Below are 10,071 nucleotides of genomic sequence, written 5' to 3'. Positions count from 1 at the left end.
CCCCCCCTCCTCCTCCTCCTCCACACCCTTCTCCCCTCTCTCCAGGCTTTCAGGCTCGTTTCCTGCTCTGAGTCAAGGCCAGTACCTGTTCAGTGACCACAAGGACATACCATACACCTACATATACACAGTGGGAGTGGAGAAGCCTGATGACAGCCTGGAAGTAAGGGAGCTGACTCCCACCTGGTTTTCAGCTATCCTAAGTGCCTGCAGGTTTTCAAGAATGCTCTCTGTCTCCAGGCTCGTGGCCTCTTCCTCTTGGGTGTCTGGAACTTCATCTGTGAGGCTCCTGGCAAGGTCTTCAAGTAATCAGGCTTCCTATAAGTGTTCCTTCTGCCGCTGGTGGTTCAGGATTACTAGGGAGCAGGCGAAGCACATCCTGGTGCATTAGGGGAAGCTGAGTCTCTATTATTGACAGGGACAGAAAACTGATGCCTTTGTCTTCAAATTTTTAATTAAATCCTAGTCAGTGAACATACAGTGCAATCTTGGTTTCAGGAGTAGAATTTAGTGACTCATCACTTACATACAACACCCAGTGCTCATCCCAACAAGTGCCCTCCTTAATGCCCATCACCCATCTAACCCATCCCCCCCCCTCAATTTGTTCCCTATTGTTAAGAGTCTCTTGTGGTTTGTTTCCCTTTCTCTTCTCCCCACCCCTCTCATATGCTCATCTGTATTTTCTTAAATTCCACATGAGTGAAGTCATATGGTATTTGTCTTTCTCTGAGTTATTTCACTTGGCATAATACAATCTAGCTCCAGTCATGTCATTGCAAATGGCAAGATTTCAATCTTTTTTTTTTTGTTTTATGTTTATTTATTTTGAGAGAGAGAAAGAGAGAGCATGAGCCGGAGAGGGACAGAGAGAGGGAGAGAGAATCCCAAGCGAGCTCTGGGCTGATAGTACAGAGCCCAAGTGGGGCTTGATCTCATGAACCATGAGATCATGACTTGAGCTGAAATCAAGAGCCGGATGCTTAGCCAGTTGAGCCATCGAGGTGCCCCTCACTTTTTTTTTTTTTTTTTGATGGCTGAGTAATATTCTGTTGTGTGTATATATGTATGTATGTACATACATATATACACACCAAATCTTTTCTCGTCCTCCACCAGTGGGTATACGGACTCTCCCCATAGCTTGGGTATTGTTGATAATGCTGCTATAAATATTGGGGTGCATGTGCCCCTTCACATCTGTATTTCTGTGTTCTTTGGGTAAATACCTAGTAGTGCAGTTGCCAGGTCATAGGGTAGCTCTATTTTTAATTTTTTGAGGAACATCCATACTGTTTTCCAGAGTAGCTGCACCAATTTGCATTCCCACCAATAGTGTTAGAGGGTTCCCTCTCTCCGCATCCTTGCCAACACCTGTTGTTTCCTGAGTTGTTAATTTTAGTCATTCTGACAGGTGTGAGGTGGTATCTCAGTGTGGTTTTGATTTGTATTTCCTTGATGATGCGTGATGTTGAGCATCTTTCATGTGTCTGTTAGCCATCTGGATGTCTTCTTTGGAAAAGTGCCTATTCATGTCTTCTGCCCATTTCTTCACTGGATTATCTGTTTTTTGGGTGTTGAGTTTGATACATTCTTTATAGATTTTGGATACTAACCTTTCACCAAATATGTCATTTGCAAATGTCTTTCTCCCATTCCATAGGCTGCCTTTTAGTTTTGATGATTGTTTCTTAAAACTGATGTCTTCAGTGAGCAGTGTGCCGGGAATCTTTCCCCAGCTCTTCCACATCCAGCTTGAGAGATGTCAGTTGCAGAGCTTGGCTCTGGCATCTCTACTAGAAAAGGCAGCATCCTTTTCTGGGTTGTTCTATCCCAAACTGAATGATCTCCAACCTTGAGGTGTGCTGGCCGTCTATAAGTAGTGAAAGCAGGAGAAATAATGAAAAAGATGCTTTCACCTCGTAAGGTGATGAATTATCTTTTTCCCATAGGCCTCACCCAAGAGGGAGGGACCCTGGGTTTTAACTCTGTACTGGGCGCGATTTATGACAGGGGAGTTCACTCTCTGGCTTCAATAATCCCTCTGTAAATCACCAATGAATTCTCTACTCCCTGTCCTCAACCAGATGGTAATGTTTTGCCAAATCTGTTAGGACATCTATTTTATTGTCTTGGTCTTTGTTTCTTCCTCTCAGTTTTGAAACTGGGAAAGTCCTGGGACCCATCCCAAACCAGAGCAAGTGGGTCACCTGTTCTGTCCTTACTTGTGCTCCCACACCCAAGGAGTCATTTACTTATTGATTTCCATGAGGTACTCCCCACATGTCTTGTGGGTGTAGGAAGCAGCTCAGGATGCAAAGGGAGATGGGCCAAGTCCCCCCAGGGTTCTGGTGTGCTTGCAAACCTGTAAGAATGCACTCCACGCCACCAGCACATGTCTCACGCTCGGTATTCTGGCCTTAAGTGTGTGGCCCCTGTGTAAAGACCTTCAAGCGCTCCAGCAACCTCTGCCAGCACTGACTCACCCAGCTGGGGTGGGACTGCAGGCCCCCTCTGCCCACCCCTGACCTTCCCAGGAGGTGGCCCAGCAGATCCGGGAGTATTCCTCAGGGAAGGGCTTCCCTGCTGGCTGTGCGGGTGGAGGCCCAGAGTTCAGGTGTGCTCTAGATCTGGGGGTCGTTTGCCTCCAGCGCTCCAGACCTATGGAGGAGCTGGCATTACCCTAACTGGCCCTGAGAAGCGTGTGACCCAGGGCCAGTGACGACCTCTCTCCGGCCTTGGTTTTACCAGCTGCACAGGGGGAATACTATTTTCTTACCGTGTGAGGTGTTAAGTGTCAAGGCCTGGGTTTCCTCAGCCGCCGCGGGGCATGAATAATTCCGGCCCTCGGTCTTTGCTGTGCGGCAACAGAGACACTAACACCCCTTTTCTCAGGCCGTTTCCCACTGCGCCGCCGGAACCGTTGTTTGGGGAGATCATTTCCGGTCGGGGCGGATTTCCGGGGCGCCATCCGGCCACATGGCGGCGGGAGCGGGCCCGGCGCTGCCGGCGCGTCCCCCCCCCGCGCGGCGGGCAGTTTTGGGGGGGCCCCCGGAGCTCGTCCCACCGTGCGGGGCGCCGGGCGGTGCCGAGGAACCTGTGGGGCACCGGGTGGCGCGCGGCCGGGCTCGGGGCGCCGGGCCCGGGGCCGCGGGCCGCACAGGCTCAGAGGCGGTGAGTTTCGAAGGGAGAACTCTCCGAACTCCGTCCGTCCTGCCCCAGGTTCGGCGCCCTGAGGTCGGCCTGCCCCGGCTCTCCTCGGGGTGGCCCCCGCCGCTCAGCGGGTTCTCTCCTCTTCCTGCGCCCCCGGCGGCCTCGGACCCTCTCGGACCGCCGGGGTGCGCCCTACGCGAGCACAGGGAGGAGCCCCCCAAGCCAGAGCCCAGGCCCCGCCAGCGTGATCCGGCTCTTCCAGAGCTGCGCGCACCCGAGGAGCCACGGCGCGTCAAAGCCTTCGTCGCGCACCCGCTCGGGCGGCGTCGCGCTCGCTCGCCCGGCTCTGTCGGCTCTGTCGGCTCGTGTGAAGGATGCCCGGCAGCCGGCCCCGTACGTCCGGGACGACTAGGCCGGAAGGAACTTCCGGGACGGTGGAGAGGCCACGGAGGCTCCATAGCACCTCTTGTTTTTGGTACAGATGGTAGAGGCTTGCTGTGTGACCTGAGCCTCAGTTTCCAAATTCCTGAAATACGGAATGGCTTGTGGCCCCCAGCCAGCTCTGGTCAGGGGTGACAGGCGGGAGCCTCTTGTTGGATCCCGGACTCCGCCACAACCCCCCTTTGTCGCCTGGGATCGATCACTGTCCCGCTCAGGAACTCAGTTTCCCAATTTGTAAATGGGATGGAAGTCTCATAGGCGAGCTACAAGTGTGAGGTACCGTTCAAAGGCAGCACGTACTGCTCCATTCCTTATTTGTGGCAACTCATGGGGCCTGCTGAGACAGGCTCAAATCAGTGTGAATTTTGAGTCTTCTTAAGTTGCTGGGGTCGGGCTGGAACCCAAATGGTGTAGGGACATTTCCTTTGCGGGTGTGAGTTCTTGGCCAGAGAGCTTTCTTAGGCACACCTCCCTCTGCGTGGGAGGTTGGAAGCATCCTGGAACTCATCGTTGCAGCCCACACTGTCGACTACACCAGGGTAGGATGGCTGGGCCAAGGCTCGGAGCAGTGGGTCGGGGCAGGAGATGTGGCATTGTTAGGATCCTGCCCAATGGAGCGGTGAGGGTTTGGGCGACTTAACGGTCTTGGGGCGTGGGACAGAGTGGCCCCAATGGCTCATTTCCAATGAGCCTTGGAAATTGAGAAGCCTTGTGAGGGAGGGTGTGGGGACCTGGGATGGGGTGCAGAGAGTAGGGCAGGAAGCCTGGTGAGTGGATTGCTAAGACCCAAATTGGCCCAGAGGCACAGGCTCGGCAGTCACTTTATTCCTAAAGGGGAGAAGGGCTTGTCGCGAGGGAATGCAAGATAATGTGGAATGGATGGTAGACGTTGAGAAGAGATTGGTCCAGGAACAGCTCCTGCAGGAGGCAGGGCTCAGACTAGGCTGGGGAGGGAAGTGCGGATACTGGACACCGGGTGTGAGTGCCGGCTCTGTCACTTGGGCTGGAGACCTGATGTAAGCCTCTTGCCCTTCCTGAGGCTCAGTGGAGGGTCTGCCTGACCAGATTACTAAGAGGATTTAGCAAGGCCGCATATGTGCTGTGTGAATGGAAGTTTGGGGACACGAGGAATCGGTTGCAGATGAAGTGAGAGAGATTGCTGAGTGCCAGGGATTTACTTGCTAGCAGAAGGGGGGTGAAAATGCCAGACAGTCAGCACCAGCAGAGACACAACGGTCCAAAATGTGAAGCGTGGACCAAGAATGGTTCGGTGCGGCTGACTGGTCAGGGTGGCTGGGGCACATGGGGAGAGGCCTGGAATGCCGGGTGGAGCCAGGGAAGGTCCCGAGCAGACGAGGTATAAGAAGTCTCCTGGAGCTGACAAGCAGGGCGTATAGGAGGTCAGGACGCACAGGATTCTGGAAGACCGAGGAGGAGGCTGCCAGCAGAGGGAAGGGGAAGAGTTCTAGGTCAAGAAAACACATGAGCCTTTGCACCGGGAGCCACAAAAGTTCGGGGTCTGGTCGGAGGGCTGCGAGGTGCTGTGTGCGGTTGGAGCTCTGGAGGGTGAGGTGAGGCGGCTGGGCCACTTCATGAAGGGCCTCAAATGCCAGCGTGAGGGATGTGGTCACACAAGTTTGACCTCAAACACAGCAAAGCTTCCATGAAGAAATATCTGAGCAGAGACCAGAAAGGGTCCATCCTCGTGGGGGGCTAAAAATAACACTCCAGAGAGAAAGAACAGCAAACAAAGGTCCTGGACATGGGAGAGGCTGGGGGCTGCACTGTGCTTGATGGGTTTCCGGGTTTTCTGAGTGCAGTGAGGGGGCTTTAAATCAGGGGATGACATTATTCTGTAGGTTTAAAGAATATATATTGTTGCACTATTGCCATAAAAAGAGGGTGCTGGAGGAGGCAGAGGGTGGGTGGGGGGCTTTCACTGTAAGCAGGGGGCAAACTGGTTTGCAGTGCTGTAGTGGTGGTGGTGGTGGGGAGGTGTGAACTCCTTGCAGACAATGGTCATGAGCTCTGACTGGTGGAGTCAGGCAGAAGCAGGAACTGTCCTGAGGACAGTATGAACCCAGGCCAATCACATGATCTTACCCAGCTTCAGTTACCCCATCTATGAAAGGCATCTTCACAACCCCTACCTCGTAGGTCTGCTCTGAGGATGCAGTACACTTAGCAAAGGCCAGCGCCGCAGTCCTGGCTCAGTAAATGTTGGTCATTGTCATTTCCAGGGATGGGCGTGGGGTGGGGTGGTGCGGTTCTCATGGACGCAGGTACTATATGGGTCTAAAACTCAGAAAGGCGATCTGGGCAGGAGACTCATTGGGTGGTTGTCTGTGTAGACCAGAATCAGTGTTGCCCTGGGGGACATTTGGCATGTCTGCCCTCACAAGAGGGGGGTGGGAATGAGGGAGGGGGCTACTGGTTTCTGGAGGGCAGAGGCCAGGCATGTTGGCCTGCAATGCAGAAGACAGCCCCTGACACCAAAGGATGATCCAGCCCCCAAATATCAGTAGTGTTGAGAAACTCTGGTGTAGATAGACAGTGTTGTGGCCCTTTGAACCAGGCATGCCCTCAGTTCAGGGTCTCCACTGTCCCTACTGCCTGGCTCCTTGTGAAATCACAAGGGGAAGAATCTCCAGGACAGCGCTGTCCCATAGAAACAGAATGTGAGCCACATTAAAAATCGTGAAAAGAAACAGGTGAGATCAATTTTAATAACATACCTTACTTAAACCAGTATGTCCAAAGTATTCTCATGTCCAAATGTAATCAATATAAAAGTCATTTGTGCAAGAGTTGATAATCTTTTCTTTTGGAACTAGGTCTTCAGAATTTGTTGGGTGCCTTGCATTTATTTACAGCACACCTCAATTCAGCCCAGACACTTGTCAAGCCTCCAAAAGCTATGTGTCGCAGGTGGCTGCTGTTTTGGACAGCACAGTTCTAGAGGGTCTTTAATTTTAGCCTAATATCACAAATGTTGGGGCATTTGGGGGTTTCTGGAAGGTTTTCTGAAGAATACTTTCTCAGTTCCAGCTTATTGCCACACCTAGACATTTTTTTTTTTCCAAGTGTGCCTGGAATTATGAATTTGTGTGTACATTTTCTGGCTTCTTAAATGTTGCCCCCAGTAAAACACTGAAAAGTAGCATGTGGTCCAAACAGAATACTACTGTGAGTCCTTTCTGGCCCTCTGGTCTCCAGTTTCCAACTGGTTGAGGGTAGCTCAGGGGCTGCCCCATACTAGGCAGCCACTAGCCACGTGTGGTTATTTAGATGTAAATTAAGAGAAATACCATTTAAAATTCAGGTCTTCAGCCATAATGGCCACACCAAGGGCACAGTAGCTCCACTCGGCTAGTGTCTGTCCCATTGGGCAGCGTGAAGGTCAGGAATTTCTTTTTTGATAGCTCTGCCGCTTCCCACCTCCCTCAGGTCCTGGGGCTGGGCACAGCAATAACACCCCTTTCTCCACTGTGCCCTACCCCGCCCTGCTGTTGCTGTCCCCTGTCTCCCGCACCGCTTCCCTGCTCTTTGACAATTCCCTGCATAACTGTAGGACGAGCTGTGGGTGCCCCACATGCGGCTATCGTGCCACCACATGAAGCTCCAGATGCGGCCTGTGCTGCCTGGCCCCTCTCCGTGGCGACGCGCACATGCACCGGGGCCCTGCAGCCCGGCCTCGGTTTCCCCCTTGGCACCACGCTTTGTTAAGGCGCCATCAATCCTCAACTTCCCTTCAACTTGACGTGAAGAGCCACCTTTCTCCAACTCCACATTCAGCAACTTCTGGCCTTCTGGCTCTCGGTTTCCTCATCTGCCCAGTGGGGAATGCCCCAGCTCCTCATCTCTGTCACTGGTGACATCTGGTCTTCTGTGGGCCTCGGTTTCCCCCATTTGCTGGGTGGGAGAGTAGTGGCTTGTGCCACATTCTGATGGCTGGCCTCTGGACCTCGGTCTCCCCGTTTACCCGATGGACAGAAACCCCCTCCTTCCACTCCCTGCATCACCGGGCCGGGGGCGCAGGCGGGACGGCCCAGTGGCAACAGGACAGACCTGGGCGCGCCCCTTCCTTCAGGGACATCGGGCAAAGACAGACCGCCTAGACGGTTTATGAGTTGATCTCTGTCGCAGCAGCCGGACAGTTCCTGTCGGGTGCGGAGGGGAGCCGGGGCAGGGGCGGGGCTGTCTCCGTGGAGCCCGCGCCCTCCGCCCGCAGCCGCGGGGCTCACGGCAAGCGGGCCTTGGGAGCCGCCGGCTCACGGCCAGCGGAACCTTCGTTGCGGCGTGCGCGTTCCCGGAGGGTGCCCTTTTCCAGCGACGCCGCCGCCCCTCGCGCCCCCGCGCCCGCGCCCCCCGCGCCCGCGTCCCCGGCGCCGCCGGCCCGGAGCTCCCGGAAGTCTCGGTCCCGCCGCCGCCGGCACTCGCGAGGGGAAGCCCGGGCCGCCCGGGACCTCGGCCCGCTCCTCCGGTCCCGAGAGGCCGCCGCATCGGGTACGGGGGCCGGGACGGAGGGAGGAGCCTGGCTCCGGGACGGCGCGAGGCTGGGGGAGGGGCAGGCGCGCCGGGGGTGGGGTGGAGTGGGGGTGGGGCGCGGCCAGGAAGGAGCCCGGGGCGGGGGGACCGGAGGGAGAGAGGGGCCCCGAGGGTGCGGCGACGAGGGGGACGGAGGGCCTGGGCGCTGGGGCTACAGAGGAGCGGGCTGCAGGGATGGAGTAACAGAGGTGCCAGATGCTCACGGAGAGGAGGGGGAAGGGGGCTCGGGGGCCCAGGTCAGAGCAGCGGGGAGTAGGAGGCCCTGAAGGGTAAAGACAGAACAAACAAGGATGGGGCGTGGGGGTGGGGGGTTAGATGGTAGCAGGGTTCAGGGTGTGGGGCGCACAGGAGGCAGGCGGTCGAGGCGTCCTAGGGATGTGTACACGAACTGCAGACAATGCGTTAGGCAGGGGTGAGGGCGTTGAGACTTGGGGGTGGGGGGGATTAAGTGCAGGACCGTAGAGAAGCCCAGAGTGGAAGGCTGGGAACTGTGTTAGTGGCGTTCTGGACCCGCACCAAGAAAGGGAGCGAAGCGAGGCCACGGGCGTGTCCAGAGGTGGGCAGGCCTTCCAGGGACCCTGGTGCCCCCACCTGGGCCTGGGAAGAGGAGAGAGGACCCGTTAGAAATAAAAGAGGCCACGGAGGTGTGAAGACAGGAGGCCGACTTGGAGACCGGCAGGCTGTGGGGGAGTTGCGGGGAAGGCAAGGGGCGGGATGGAGGCCTCTGGTGCGGCTCGGGGGCTGAGAGGAAGCTGCAGGAGGAGAGAGGCAGGGATGTGCCCGGCCCAGTTGAAGGTGCCCTGGAAGCGGCTTGATGGAACACGCGGTCTGGCCTAGAGTCGGTTTCTGTTTTGCAGGAGAGGTAGGTCAGTGGTGCAGAGGGCATGACAAGCAGTAATAATGGGGACACTTCCTCCAGGAAGCGGCGATTTTAATTTCTCTCCCCTCCACTGCTCCCAGCTGACACCCCAGATGCTGCTGCTGCCGCCTCGGCCGCCCCACCCTCGGTCCTCCTCCCCAGAGGCCATGGACCCACCGCCCCCCAAGGCTCCCCCTTTCCCCAAGACGGAAGGCCCTTCCTCCACTCCATCCTCGGCGGCAGGGCCCCGACCCCCGCGGCTCGGCCGCCACCTGCTCATCGACGCCAACGGGGTCCCCTACACTTACACGGTGCAGCTGGAGGAGGAGCCCCGGGGCCCGCCCCAGCGCGAGGCGGCGCCGGGAGAACCCGGCCCGCGCAAGGGCTACAGCTGCCCGGAGTGCGCTCGTGTCTTTGCCAGCCCTCTGCGGCTGCAGAGCCACCGCGTGTCGCACTCGGACCTCAAGCCCTTCACGTGTGGCGCCTGCGGCAAGGCCTTCAAGCGCTCCAGCCACCTGTCGCGGCACCGCGCCACGCACCGCGCGCGCGCAGGCCCGCCGCACACCTGCCCGCTGTGCCCGCGCCGCTTCCAGGACGCCGCCGAGCTGGCGCAGCACGTGCGCCTGCACTGAGGCCCCGACCCGGGCCCCCGGGCCTCGCGAGCCACACAGCGTCGCTCCCACACACGCTCCCTGCCTCTCTGAGGTTACTGCCTTACCCTGGGCCTCAGTTTCTCCATCTGTTCAAGGGGAGAAAAACCGTTCCTTCCTTACCTTCCTGTCTAGCTGTGTGATGTAGACCAAGTCGTTGCCCCTCCCTGGGCCTGGGAGCCAGCCTCTGAGCTGGGTTCCGGCCCAGCTGTGCTGTGTGAGCCTCTGCAAGTGACGCGACCTCTCTGAGGCTTGGGCTTCCGCTCCTCCGAGGCGGTGAACGGTTGTCTGCGCGGAAGATTTGACAAAAGAGCACGGCGCGGTCTGGCTCGTTTCTGTATATCCCCCTTCCCACCCACAACCCTCACCCCTTACTCAATAAACATTCCACACTCCACTTTAGGGCTTTTATTTGCGTGT

General features: G+C 56.8%; 1 protein-coding gene and 1 long non-coding RNA gene across 3 annotated transcripts; one reads left to right on the top strand and one right to left on the bottom strand.

The window, feature by feature from the left end:
* Positions 1-854: 854 nt before the first annotated feature.
* Positions 855-3,407, bottom strand: LOC125915594 (uncharacterized). Its single transcript, XR_007455706.1, has 2 exons — positions 2,780-3,407; positions 855-1,873 (listed from the first exon to the last, which is right to left on the bottom strand). It is a non-coding gene; the product is annotated as an uncharacterized LOC125915594 (long non-coding RNA).
* A 4,498-nt stretch (positions 3,408-7,905) lies between these two features.
* On the top strand, positions 7,906-10,048 carry ZNF580 (zinc finger protein 580). 2 transcript variants are annotated; one of them, XM_049621508.1, is made up of 2 exons: positions 7,906-8,100; positions 9,103-10,048. In XM_049621508.1, the coding sequence occupies exon 2, from the start codon at positions 9,115-9,117 to the stop codon at positions 9,631-9,633; it is 519 nt and encodes a 172-aa protein (XP_049477465.1). In that variant the 5' UTR covers positions 7,906-8,100; positions 9,103-9,114; the 3' UTR covers positions 9,634-10,048. The 2 variants fall into 2 exon arrangements, with proteins under 2 accessions (XP_049477465.1, XP_049477464.1); XM_049621507.1 differs by lacking the exon at positions 7,906-8,100 and adding an exon at positions 8,459-9,004.
* Positions 10,049-10,071: the final 23 nt, after the last annotated feature.

The sequence above is a fragment of the Panthera uncia genome, assembly GCF_023721935.1.
Source record: "Panthera uncia isolate 11264 chromosome E2 unlocalized genomic scaffold, Puncia_PCG_1.0 HiC_scaffold_19, whole genome shotgun sequence".
Taxonomy (NCBI): domain Eukaryota; kingdom Metazoa; phylum Chordata; class Mammalia; order Carnivora; family Felidae; genus Panthera; species Panthera uncia.
Note: the sequence above shows the minus strand (reverse complement) of the source record. Positions and strands in the feature narration are given on the sequence as shown.